The 14,605-nt window shown below is 40.4% G+C and overlaps 1 protein-coding gene across 1 annotated transcript in view; it reads right to left on the bottom strand.

Annotated features, from left to right (window-relative positions):
- The window catches only part of Nsun3 (NOP2/Sun RNA methyltransferase 3), a 42,989-nt gene extending 32,402 nt beyond the window's left edge, over positions 1–10,587 (bottom strand). The window contains exons 1-2 of the mRNA XM_048422570.3: positions 10,445–10,587; positions 9,525–9,634 (exon numbers count right to left, since the gene is read on the bottom strand). Of these exons, the coding sequence (XP_048278527.3) occupies positions 9,525–9,634; positions 10,445–10,456 (122 nt within the window). The 5' untranslated portion in view covers positions 10,457–10,587. The remainder of the gene's footprint in view (positions 1–9,524; positions 9,635–10,444) is intronic.
- Between the last annotated feature and the right edge of the window lie 4,018 nt (positions 10,588–14,605).

Genomic DNA, 14,605 nt, shown 5'->3' with positions numbered 1-14,605 from the left:
TGAATGTGGTCCTAGGATTACACTTCATCTACCTGTGAGTTTTCAGACAGGATCTGGAATGGTTAATCTGAGCTGCCAAAGTTACAGAGCTGAGAAAAAAACTATATTTAGTGCTGCACTGTTCCGTATGTGTCTATGAGGTGATTAGTTCATGAGGCGCTTACCTAATCAAGAAATTAATCCCTGCTGGATTTCTACATTATGCCACAATTGGGGATGATGAAAAGTTGGATGTGAGGCTTGGTTGGGAGGTACGAATCACTGGGGTGGGGCCTGGGAAGGTAAAGTTTGACTAGCCCCTCCTATTCCCGTACCTATATCCAGGCCCTGTGAATGGCTTTTCCCACTTTCCTCTCCCCACCCATCACGAACTAACACTTCTCAATGCATGAGCAAAATAAACCTCTCACTTTCCATCATTTCCACAGCTACTATCCCCGCAACCCAAAAACCGGAATAATACAGGATAGGTCTTCCCAACTTTTCCTTTTGCCTCATAAGCTCATGATGTGGCCACCCTGACTTTATTTGAAAATATAATTAATTAAGTGATACACTCTGTTTGTTTTAATATTAATTTTGATTAATGTATTAGGAATGGAAAAAGATTGGGAAGAAAGCAGAGGGTAAAGGAATTTCCCTTACAAACATGAGGATACTCAGCAGCTAGGTACAAAATCAGGCATGGCTATAACCTCTGTTATAACTTGGCATGGTATGCCTGTAACCCCAACATTGAGAGGGCAGACAGTTGAGCTCTCTACCAGTCAAGGGCAAGCTTCGAGTTCAGTGACAGACTCTACTGAAGGCTTTAGAGCAAAATGCAATAGATGAAGACACTTGAAGTTCTGCTCTGACCTCTGCTTTTATGTCTCAGATACACACACCCACACAGGCATGTGCAACCACACACTCACATGCATGCACCAAACAAATCTCTCTCTCTCTCTCTCTCTCTCTCTCTCTCTCTCTCTCACACACACACACACACACACACACACACACGCACACACACACACTAACCAAGTGTTCTGTGGTTTTTAAACTGCGGACCATAGAGGAATGCTTTACTTACCTTTGCTTCCACACCACTGAAGTTTTGCCCTCCAAAAGTGACTTGTCTAGAACTTACATAACTTTGCATCCGCCACAAAGCAGTTTTGTTGGGCATAGAGAGATGACTTAGTAATGGTTACAAGTGCCTAACGATCTTGGAGAGGACCCACATTCAGTTCTCAACACCCACATGGAAACTCACAACTGTCTATAGCTCCAATCTTGGGGATACAATGCCCCTATCCAGCCATGCAGGCTCCTGAACACACATAGTGCAGATAAACATGTGCAGACTCACACTCACATAAGTTAATACTTTTTAAATAGAATAAAATCCAGGAAAAATAGTTTTAAATCTGTCACAAAAGGTTTTCTTTAGTTACCAAATTTAAGGTCAGGGAGTGACCCAGGGAAAAGTAATATAAAAATAACATATTTGAAGAAACAAGCACTAAGCTCTTCTCCAACAAAAATAAGGGATTTGCAAAGCTAACTTTGGTCAACTCTTCAGTAATGGAATTAATCAGGTGACACAAGGTTCAGATGATGCAGAGCCAAGGATATGAAAACCTCTCAAGGACTGATATGTAGGGCTGCTGTCAGCAGCTGGACCTTCCTAAATCTGTATTCCGTCCACCATTAGGTTTTCTGACAATCCCAAGCTCCCATCAACCAAAAGACAATGCAGCAGGAAACATTTAATTTATTTCCTAGCTGACCTTTCTGGCTGAGTTATTTGGAAGCCTCATTAACCATGGTCAATTAAATAAATTCCAGCTACTACTCCCTCTGAAGTTGCTTATGTGAGTAATGACTGGATTGAAATGTAACACCTGTGACACATGCCTGCCACATGAATTTCAATTACACCTGAATTGTGGATTGCTTTTGCCTTTCATTGCCTCTGGCTTACTATGGGCAGTGCATCTATTTTGTTTACTTTGACTCTGGATCCTGTTTGGAGTTACCAAATCAGCAGGATAGGGCCTGCTATTTTTGTTTCGTTTTAGGACAACTGGTGACTTACTCACTTACTTGTGTGTGGGCATGCACAATCAAATGTGCAGGTGTGTGTACAGCTCAGTTCCCGTGTGGACAACTTCTTGGGGTCAGCACTCACTCACCTCCCACCTTACCTGAGGCAGAAGCTCCCTTGTTACTGCTGCTGCACTTAGTAGCTCAGGCTAGCCAGCTTTCCGGCTTTCAGGCAATTTTTCCTCCACCTCCTATCTTGCTCTAGGACTACTGGGATTACAGGTGTGTGCTGTGGCACTCAGTGGATCTGAGTGGGTCAGGCCTGCTTAGCGAGCACTTTTACCCACTGATCTATCTCCCCCACCCAGAACACAGAGTAGAGCTGTGACCAGCTTTGGTCAGAGCTTAGTTTTGTAAGTGGTCAACAGTGAATGTTGATTCCTGGCCAGAGTACTGCTGAATTTCAGGCTGTAAATGACACATTTGTATCACAGTCTTCCCAAGGGTCAAGGGCCATTTTGGAAGAAGCAGAAGAAAGAGAAAGATGGGTATAGGTGTGTATTGCTGACTTCCTGGTATGAGATGGCTGTTGCATTCTTGGATTCACAGCAGAGTAATTCCATGCAACAGATCTACACAAGATTGGACCAGTCAGCACCTTGTTATGGAAGGGGAAGAGACTCATGAAGACTTATACACAGCTAATGGTTAGAGAGAAACAGAGAAACATTTTCTTCATTGCTGGAGTCACTGGTATGCTGCCCAAGTTTCTGCAAGTTGTAACCCAACTGATATCCCTAATGATATTCATTAGGTCACACACTTAGACACTTACGCGCGCACGCGCGTATACACACACACACACACACACACACACACACACACACACACACACACACATACATATAAGACATGAAAGTAGAGCCAGGCAGTGGTGGCGCACGCCTTTAATTCCAGCACTAGGGAGGCAGAGGCTGGCGGATCTTTGTGAGTTTGAGGCCAGCCTGGTTGACAAGAGCTAGTTTCAGAATAGGCTCCAAAGCTACAGAGAAACCTTGTCTTCAAAAACTGCAAAAAAAAAAAAGAAAGAAAAAAAGAAAAGGAAAAAAGAAAAGAAAGAAAGAAGAAATGAGGGTAATTGGGAAGAAAAAATATTATCACGAGTGGACTGGGAACAGAGAAGGTAATAGACAGAGTACATGTACATAATCAAAATATATTATGTACATGTATGGAACCGAGATAATGAAACCTACTATGCATAATTAATATATGCAAGACCCTGTCTCAAAAATCAAAACATAAATAAATCTACCCAGTGAAACATGACTATATTGAAGGTGACACCTATCACTGTTCATTTAGAGTTCATATTAATGATTCTTCAATAAATAGAAATACACTATTCCTTTCTTTAACTTTTTCCACTATATTTTTATGCTTTAAATCCTTTTCATTCTTTTCTTAGGTTTTTACTTTTTCTTTTCTTTTTTTTTTTTTTTTGTGACAGGGTTTCTGTGTAGCCCTCGCCTGCCTATCTGTCTTGGAAACTTACTATGTGGACCAGGCTTACCTCAAACTCACAGAGATCCACCTGCCTCTGTCTCCTGAGTGCTGGGATTAAAGGCATGTGCTACCATGCCCAACTTGTAATCCATTTTTAGTCACAGTTTTATCCACACTTCGCACTTCGGTGGCATGCCCACTCACATACACAATTTGCATGTAGTATAATATTTGCTTTCCCTGTGGTTTAAATATAAGTGTAAAAATAGTAATTTCTAGATTTTATTGTCAATAACCAATGAAAATTTGCTTAAAATTTGATATTTATTAAACATAAGTAAATCTGCTAAGAAGCTGGTATCTTAATGAAATACGTGCTGTGGAACAATGGTCTGTATCCTGTCACGTGCATTTTCATAAAGTGCTGATTGGTCAGTAGCCAGGCAGAAAGTAGAGGTGGGGCAACAAGAACAGGAGAATTCTGGGGAGAGGAAAGGTCAGTCTGTAGTCATCACCCAGACACAGAGCAAGAAAGATGGGAACGCCTCACTGATATAAGTTACCAAGCCAAATGGCTAACACAGGCAAGAATATGGGCTATTTAAGATGTAAGAATTAGTTAAATAAGAAAAGCCTGAGCTACTAGGCCATCGAGTTTATAATTAATGTAAGACCTCTGTGTGTTTCTATGGGACTGAATGATTACAGAACCAGGGAGGACAGAAACCTCTGTCAACAAATAAGCTCTTGTTTCCACATATCTATAGATGACTTTTTTTTTTTTTTTGCTAGAATGATACAGGGTTCAAGATCAATTTTATGCCTATTTTGGATTTTTATAAAGCAAAAAAAGATTCCCACTTAGGTCAGTTAAAGTGAAATGTTTTGTAAAATTAAATACACTTGCTAAGTTTCCCTCCTTGAATTCTTCTGAATTATGTCTCCAAAACTGCTACTGATCCATCCATCACCAAAAATATTTTAATGAGCTGTCAATTGCAGCTGCTTAGTTTTGTTGAAATCAAGCCCTGGAAAACATCTCAGCTGTCAAACAATTTTCCATTTACTTTCTAAGTCCTGATGTTGACATCCCATGACTTGAGCATATGTGGATTTTGATGCCCTAGAGAAATGCTTTATAGAGGATGGATAAATAGCTCAGAGATTAAGCATTTGTTTTTCTTATAGAGGACCCATGTTTGGTTCCTCACATTCACATGGTGGCTCCCAACCACCTGTAATTCCGTTTCCAGCAATCTGATAACCTCTTCTTACCTCAAACACTAAACACTCACACGGAACACACATACACCCATGCAAGCAAAAAACAAACTAAGTAAATCTAAAACATAATTTTCTAAAAAAAAAAAAAAAAAGGAAAATCCTGACTGTATGAAAGTCAGGATAAATAAAGCATGGCTAAGTGTACACAGCATAAATGTGGATTCAGCTTTGTTGTTTTTCTGGTAGGAGGACCAGAGAAAGGCACGTTGGGAAGTACTGATTTAGGTAGATGGAATGGCACTCTTCTGAAGGGGCTTAGAGACTGCTAAAACTTGCTGAGACTGTCTATGCCTGCAAAAGTCTTTGTGATTCACATTTCTTATGCTTACACAACATGAAAAGTCATTGTAGTCTTCTTGCTAAGATTTATTTATTCATGCTTTAAATGAACACTATGCTTTGGCCACATGCTATTATATAGTCACAATATAAAATTCTGAATGTTTCAATCTTACATAAAATGACTTTAAAAGACAACAAATAAAACTGAACTTGAACACAGTACTAATGTTCTTACTTTCCACTAGAGGGTGCTCACTAGATCACTTTAAAGGCTGGGCTCAGGAAACTCAGGATGCAAGGAAACACACACTTAAGTTGTTTCCAAGGCATTTCATCTTTGGCTTTATTTTTTTAGTGATTTTTAACATGGGGCTTCTCATCTTTTCCTGGCAATGCTTCCCAGGGGTTGTCTAAAACTACTGGAAAACACAGATACTTACACAGTCGAAGTAAACAGAAATAACTTTAGAGATGAAGGGATCACCACATGAGGAACTGTATTAAGGAGTCACAGCATTCAGAAGATTGAGAAGCAATGGTGTATATATTTATGAGAATTCATTTCCTCTCTTAAATAACAATGGAATAAGTCCGACGGTGGACACACGCCTTTAATCCCAGCACTCGGGAGGCAGAAGTAGGTGGATCTCTGTGAGTTCGAGGCCAGCCTGGTCTACAAGAGCTAGCTAGTTCCAGGACAGGTTCCAAAGCTACAGAGAAACCCTGTCTTGAAAAACCAATAATAATAATAACAACAACAACAACAACTATGGAATAGATACTATTTTGCTTGTCTTACAGATCAGGACAGTGTAGCAGAGATTTTCAATAACTCATCTAAGTGATATGCTACAAGATGCTGAGAGCTTTGAACCCACACTCCTAACTAGTAGAAGGAAGGCAGGGTATACCTGGCAGAGGGGACATCATATCTAGTACCAAAGGCACAAAAGAGCCTCTTTGCTCCTATCATTTTGGTTCAGATGCAACACTGCACATGGTGAGGCATAAAGAGGGTCTGTGGGCAGGGTGACACGCTGGAACATGGCAGCTCTGAGAAGCAGCTTGACAGAGTGGTTAAGAATAATCCACAAGTCTTCTCCAAATACAGGGGATATGTGCCTTCTCAAGTAATTTGACCTCTGCATGTCTGACTATTGGTGAGTGGAAATAACTACCTCACAGGGCGGCTGTCAGATTAAAATGATGAGAGCGCTACCTGGAACACACTGCCATGACAGTGGAGGCTAAAGCAAGCCACCAACAAATGCAGAAGATGAAAGATGATGGAGACGGCAACATGCCAGAGAGATGAGGATGGCTACCTAGACAGCAAAGACAGACAGAACTTAAAGTGTATCCAAATAAGAACATCTCTTAGGGAGAAGCAACAGCCCTTGGCAGCCAATTTCCCTTTCTCTAAGGGAAGGAGAGATTCCTGAGAATATACAGATAGAGTTGCCAAGACTATGCAGTTTTCACAGCAATTACAACTTCAGGGATCCCAGAGGTCACACCCAGAGTCAAAAATTCATAGAACACAATGAAAACTGCTGTACTCGCATTCATGAGCATTGGGGACTACAGCAAATGCACTGAAGCTCAAATATATCATGGGAAGAGACAACTCACAGGGCTCTGTTGGCTCCAGTGGCTCAGAAAAGTCTAGCTTTTCTTGGCAGCACTGTGGGGTAATCCTGCCAACCAAGGATGCTCACAGAAACTTAGGTACCCAGCTGTTTTGCAGATTCTGTCATGGAGACCTAACTGACAGTTCTTATAGTCAACTTTAATTAGTCACCAACCTCTCCTGGATGTTGTCCCTTTATCTGTGGTCTAGAACGCCCTCTGTAAATCACACGGTTAGACTAGCAGGTGTGGCACAAAGTCCCAGAAACACATCTCCCTCCTATCAAGGCAGAAGCAGGACATATCAAGGGTTTAGAGATCACTTCTCGGGAGCTGAGAAAAAACACCAGACGTACTTTCCAGTAACCTTTCTTCTTTATTACAAAGATACTAAAGATCTAATGAAGTAAGGATACAAGATTGGCAGTAAGGCCCCCAAAGGAGGAATGTAAGTCAATCCTCAAAGCAATACAGGTTTAAAGAGAGCACTTGTGTGAGTATGTTGAGCAGGAAGGCCAGAGTAACTGCTGGAAAATGCAGGTAATGCACTAAATCTGAAAAAGAAGGACGGAGTGTAGGAAGACATCACATGAACGAAAGGTTAAATAAAGCTCTGCTGGGAAGGGACTTCCTTGAAAGCAAGAAGCTGGAAGCAAGTACAGCAAAAGGTGAAATATGAAAACCCATTGCTACAGAAACCTGAGAAACGTCAATCACTTTCTAGATGAGAGAGAGGTAGGGCAATGCTAAAAGAAAAATCTTTACAGAACATTATGTTTGCAGACAGTTATCAAACAAACAAGTCATTCAGTTCTCTTCCTATGCTGCCTTCACGGTCAGTCTTTCTAAGAAAGTCTTCATTTTCCTACAGCAAATTTAGTACATGTTTATGCAAAACTTAAGTTACCATGAAATCCTACCAAAAGGGGAGATGGAACAGAAGGCACAGCTAATTAAATGGCTTTGAGGTTCACTGCTCATTTTGTTCAGGGTCAAATAGTAATTTATAAGTCTTTCTGGGTACACGAAGTAGAAAATCAACTCATTACAAGGTATGAATAGCCAAGTTACTAAAAAGTCTCTAGACAAACTACTTCTCGCAATTTTTTTGTTTTCAATCACACAAGTATGCTAATTATATCTCCGGTAGGAGACAGCACTGTCAGTAGTGGGAAATCAAGACTAAGACAGACTGGGCAAAAGTCCCACTTCTACTTACTAACCAACTGAATGAATGTAGAGAAATTACTTTAACTCCATGCTATAACCTCAGAAGAAATACTGAAAGCAAACCTGAAGTTTGTTCCCAGAAGGACATAGGTAGGTACTGCTTGCATACAATAGTCACGCAGGGTAGCCCATGTGAATATGTTTACATACTAAAAAACCTCATGAATTCATTATATACTTCACTATGCATTTTTGATAGAAGGATCACTATGAAATGCAGGATTGTTAAAATAACTGTTGCATTTTCAATTATATTTGTAAGTTTCCCAAATATCTAACCATCCTAAAATAATCTTTGACCCACTTCATATTTTATTATCTTTATTAACAAGACTTAATTTCTGTCTTGAAATATGCTTCAAGCTGTTCTGTGAAAAGAAGAAATCTTATGTTAATCTAAGAATCTAAAACAATCCTGAGGAGTTACTGTCTGAGCTAAGTTGAGGACTATCTGCAGTCATACATTGTTCTCTTTACTGCATGCAATATTGGGCAATCTCCACCCAGCCCTTATTGTCTGGTTCCTTTTACCAAGTTAATTCCAAAACCACCAGTGGCTTTCACAGGCACCCACACACATCAGTAAATAAAATACGCCATTCTTGCTCCATGTTTCTGGAATGTTTCCCATGCCCCTCCCATTTACTTCTCCCATGAACAGACTGCATATAAAATAGACAGGGATATAATGTTCTTTGTATTCCAGGGGGTATCATATATGCATATCAGGCACTCCATATAAAACCCCATTCACTATCATTCTGATCAAGATAACAAATGTTTTTGTCTCTTAAAGAATTACTGAATTTACTTCAGGGACATGGAGTATGAGTGAGCATGGAGCTCATAGGACAACTTACAATGGGGACCCCCTTCTGGTCTCCAGCCTTCCCTCCCCACCAACTGAACCTTACTTAGCATCACACAGGCCCACTGCTGACTTTTCTGCATTACATGCTTATTTTTAAGAAAGACATTTAGACTTGTCCATGTGCCCATATGTTCAAAATACAGACACAATGGTGACTGACTGCCAAATAAAATATGACTTTAGGTAAGATAAAGGAGCATTGACTTTAAGGATTTGTTATTTTCTGAATTTCCGAAAGTAAAATTTCTTCAAGGTTAGGACTTTTGTTGTGACACAGTTTTAAAATGCAGTGCAGTTCCATTTTTAGAGATAAAAGTAATTGCTTCGGGGGAGGACACTCACTTTTACTATCATTTTCTTTCTCCATTTTTTGAAACCCATTTGTGGCCCGTACCTACAGTTCAAGCAGCTAGTTGATTCCTTCACCCGTATTTTGTTTGTTTGCTTGTTTTGTTTTGTTTTTTGAGACAGGGTTTCTCAGTAGCTTAGAAGTCTGTCCGGGAACTAGTGCTCATAGACCAGGCTGTCCTTGAACTCAGAGATCCATCCACCTGTCTGTATTCTTACTGTACCCTTCCTCCCAAAATGTGTATACTACATTTTTTATCTGCAAGGTGCCGCTCTCATCAAAGAGGTATACCACAAGCTCCCACTATTCTGTCAAAAACAGCAAGAGATGAATTACACTAACCTTACTGTACTCCAGGAATCCCCAAGTTCTTTGGAATACTGTTTGTCAAACTGGTCCAACACAACTCTGCATAGCTGTTTGGCGAGCTTCCCGTCTGACTTTGCTTTCAGCTATGATGGTAAGAGAAAATTGCGAACGACACATTGTGATATTAACAAATTTATTGAAATTTGACATTAACATGACCTTAATCTTTTTGTTTACATCTGTATTTATTCGTTGAGCATTTCATTACATTTTCAATGCATTAATAACCATGCCCACACACTTCTCCAACTCCTCAGACTACCCCTGTACGGTTCTCTCCCAACTTCGTGTCCGTTTTAAAAATAATACATAAGTGAAATGGGTGCGAAGAAAATTAACTCTCTCACAGCGACAGTCACCTACTGCCAATAGCTACTCGGCCAAGAGAGAGGCTTCCTGCTTTTAAAGAACTACTTACAATACTTACTGCCTTGGGAGCAACACCTCCACCTCACTTATGACAAAATTTTATTATTGATAGTCTACCTACTTATTAAAATGGCGTTTCTCAAGCCCAGGTTAAAGGTGGATCTATGCTAAGAAAATTTCAGAAGGCATAAAAGTTTTGGATTTGTTTTTTATTAAAGTAACACTGTGCAGATAAATCACCACGGCTGCGTTTCCGTGAACGTAAAATTACTCCAAAATAACGTTTATTTACGGTGTTTATTTACGGAAATAAACGTTGCTGTAACTTCCAGGAACGAGCAGCAATTGCTTCACTTATCCACCCAAGCGCACCGAGGGCCGAGCCAGTTGGCAGAACGAAAGGCACGGGCACCCGGGAGCGAGGGGGAAAGAAGCACGAGGACCGTGTTCGGCACGGCTCCCCATCCCGGTCCGCCACGGCTCTCCGCGGCTTCAGTCCCAGGCACTCCGCCCGAGGGCCTCACCCGAGTGAGCATGCTCCCGCCCGAGCTCGCAAACTACCGATTTTTCGCAGGGTTCGTCCAAGAACAAAGAAAAACGCCACACTTCCGGGTTCTGCTACGAGCTCACGGGTTGCCTTACAGTTCCGGTTTCCGTTCTCGCGAGATTGTACTTTCAGTCCCCCAAATCCCGCCGTAGGCACAGGTCCCGCGAGACCTGCTCCGAACCTCCGTTTAATTTGCGCTGGGCTAAGTAGAGAGCCTGGGTGTTCCTTTCCTAAGTCACCCTTCGCATCCGTACCCGTGGAGTCGACTAACGATCTTTATCATTATTAGGCTGTCAGAGTTAAAGCCAGAGGCATGGTAATTTATAAGCCCCAGCTCCACGTTGAGGGAAGCACTAAAAGGGTTAAGTGGTGCTTTTCCTTGGGATCGCCTGAGATAAGGCAGCCTTAGAATGGGAAGTGTGAAATATTCCACTGAAATACCGAGTAAAGCTCTCACCAGAGACTAGGAGCCGAAGACTGGCTGATACTATCACCAGCCTGACAGACAGGAGACATTTGTGTCTGGGTGTATAAGCCTGTAGAAGTGATGGACCCCAAAGAAATGGGAGAGAAGGGAAGGGGACCAGTCAGAGGGGAACTTGTCTCCTGAAAGATTTTCAACAGTTGTAACATGTCAGACCATCTTCTACAAGAGGAGATTAAAACCCAGATAATGATTGCCGCCTAGTTCCAGGGACCACGGATGTTTCATTAGGATCCCAAAGACCGACATGTGGGAGTGTTTAGTGTATCTCTTTGTTCCTTTTCCCAATATTCCTTTTTGTTCCTTTTTCCAATTCACGTTCAATATTTTTTTTTTGCTTCCCACTTTCATTTTTGTTTTTTAAATAGACTTATTGAGGGTAAGTGGCTGGACTTGATATAATAGCTATTATATCATTGATGCTTGATTAATGTATTGTTATAACCAAGAACTGAGACCCAGGGACCACGAAGAACCCACCAAGCCACCAGCACATTCAACATGCAGCAACGTTGATTGTATTAGGAATTACCATCCATTAGCATTTTCCTTGTCTTGTAACAAATCTGCAATTTCTCCAAGATGATTTGGTATCTTACAATAAGTAGACATCATTGTTTTGAGATAGCAATGGATGGTCAAAATGTCAGTAGAGGTATATGAATAGATAGGTGCTGGCCTCTTAACCCTGTTGCAAAGAAAATGGTCCTTAACCACTAATGTGATTTAAGTGTCGTGTTAGAATTTAGATTCAGTGCAAAATAAAATACAATATTTGGTATGCAAATAATTAAATGAATACCACCTCTTGTATATTTGGGGAAAAATAATTCATCTACTTTTTAGTTGTAATAAGAAGAAAGATTCCTAGAAAATACGTAGCCTCATGTTAGGATGTTAAACTTGGACAGGTCAAATCTATTGGTAGACTTGTTTTGAGCTACTGAAAACATGAGATAAGAAACAGAACCGACACTTAAGTATGAGAATTTAATTTAGTGTTTCCTTGTTAATATTGTTTTGAGGTGGTGTCTCATGTAGCTCAGACAAGCCTTGAGGTCACCAGGTAGTGAACTGATCCCCCTGCTTCCACCTCAAAGCTTCTGAGGCTATATGTGGTATGCTTTTAGGCTTAGTTTATGTGGTTGCTGGCACTGAACCAAAAGCATTGTGAATGCTAAAATGAACCACATCCCAGCCCCATTCATTTTTTTCTTTCAATAATAGTTTTAAAGACTTGGTTGATTAATAAATTAAAGGATTAATAACACCTCTAAGCAAGATTTTTTAATCTCAGCATTTTTATCATTAAATCATTTGGCATAATGAGTGCTTTTGGATATATTTTATAGCCTATTTACAACAATAAATATGAATGTTCATATTTATACAAAGCATGTCTCAAACTCTTCTTGTTCATGTAGCCAAAAAGGTAAAGATCCACTGGGTAGTAAGGCCAGTCAGACATTGTGCAAGCTCTTTGTTCTGTGAAGCCAATAGCAATCAAGGTTAGAAAACAAGGTTAGTCCAGGCAGTTGTGGACAATCCACCACACAAGTAGTAAACGTGACCTCTTTTTAATTCCATTTTAGGATTTTTTTGTTTGTTTTCTTTTTTTGGTAAAACTTCCTTTTATAGGGGGGCATAAAAAGCATGTTGTACAGGTAAGTATGAACGTATGTATGACTGATTCAGTTTGTTCTAACACCTTCATGTTGATGTTTGGTTTTTGTTTTGTGTTTGGTTCTTGAAGACAGGGTCTCTCTGTGTAAGCCTGGCTGTCATGGAACTCATTCAATAGATCAGGCTGGCCTTGAGAAGGAGATCCACCTGCCTCTGCCTCCTGGCATTAAGGCCTGCACCAATGGCCCTGGTTCACAATTCAAGTTTTAATCCCCAGTGTCTTACTTAGTTGGGAATGCGTTTAACAGGGTTGATCAGGTTAAAATGCTCTTGTGAGGATGAGTGCTACTCCAGGTAAGTGACAGTTTTTGAAAGGGATACATTGAGACACTAGGGACAATAGAGAAACAGTAACCTGGAACTAAGGTAAGAAGCCTTTGAAAAAGTCAATCTTGCATTCATTTTGGCTTTAAACTTCCAGCCTTCGGAAATCAAAGAAAACAACTGTTTAATGCACTAAAATGGTGGTGCTTAGCCATGCTAACCCTAGTCCAATAGTAGCAAGAGGTGAAGAATAATATTCAAATGGTCTTTGATAAAACATGTAATAAAAAGTTGAGGACCACCGATTAATTCACTGTGTTGTACACTGTTCCCTCAACAGTATATAAATGGAACTTACAATTAATTGATGACTTATATCCTATTTACCTTTTAGTTATAAAATTGAGCCACCAATTAAAGGGAAACCATTTCCCTTTCCTACTGTTTTTGTTTTTGTTGTTGTTTGTTTGTTTGTGGAAAGGAATATGTTTCTACACTTCTGTTTCTACAAAACAAAAAGATTATTACTATTTTCACCATCTCTGCCATACTTTAAAACCTTCATTGTCTGAATGTATTCCCTGGATCAGATGATATATACTTCTCAGTAAATGAGTATCAGCAGAACATCACTTATAAAGTATCCTCTATTCAAACAAAAACAGGTAATAAAAGCCAGGGGGTAATAAAACCTATAAGTTTTTATATATAAAACAACTATATTTACAAAGCAGTTTCTACTTTAGAAAACTTTTACCCGGAAGCATGGATTTCACTTTTTAGAGTGGGAAAAAATGAATACCTTGAGTATGATGGCACAACACATGGATCCTCAAATTAAATAATTTGTGAAGAGTTTTAATTATGGATTGGGGTATGGTGTGCATGACAGTGCAGAGGCCCTGAAAAGCAAAGAAGACTTCAGGTGTGCTAGAGTTGGAATTACAGCCCGGGATGAATTGCCTGCTGTGGATGCTGAGAAGAGAACACAGGTCTTTTGTGAAAACAGCACGTGTACCTGGCAGTGGCAGTGGCACAAACTTTAATCTCAGCAATTGGGAGGCAGAGGCAGGTGGATCTCTGTTGAGTTCAAGGCCAATCTGGTCTACAGAGCGAGTTTCAGGACAGCCAGGACTGATGTACAGAGAGAACCTGTCGCAACGCCTCGTGCCCCTGCCAAAAGCAGCAGAGCAGCACACGCCCTTACTTTTAGTCATCTCTCCAGATCCAAAGTATTTTCAGTTAGAGAACATTTAGTAAACGTTCAATGGCTTTTTTTATAGGTGAACTTTTCTAGACTATTCAGAGTTTTAGTAAATTATAAAGATTAACGGAAATAGTGCTTAATTTTCTGGTTGAAGGAAACGTGGCATGGGGCTGGAGAAATAGCAGCCTGGCAGTTAAGTGCATTGGTTGCTCTTCAAGAATTCTTGGGATGCATCCCAGTGCTCACATGACAGCTCACCAGCATCTATAACTCCAGTTCCAAGAGATTCAAGACCTTCTTCTGAACTCTACACTTATAGATGCTCTCTCTCTCTCTCTCTCTCTCTCTCTCTCTCTCTCTCTCACACACACACACACACACACACACACACACGAGGCATACACGATACAGGCAAAACACCAGATATATATGAAATTAAAGTTCAGTTGGATGATGACATACGCCTTTAATCCCAGGATTTAGGAGGTGGATTTTCTGTT

This window comes from Myodes glareolus, chromosome 2, assembly GCF_982192425.1.
Source record: "Myodes glareolus chromosome 2, mMyoGla1.1, whole genome shotgun sequence".
Lineage (NCBI taxonomy): Eukaryota > Metazoa > Chordata > Mammalia > Rodentia > Cricetidae > Myodes > Myodes glareolus.
The sequence above is the reverse complement of the archived record's forward strand: the minus strand, read 5'-3'. Positions and strand labels throughout refer to the sequence as shown.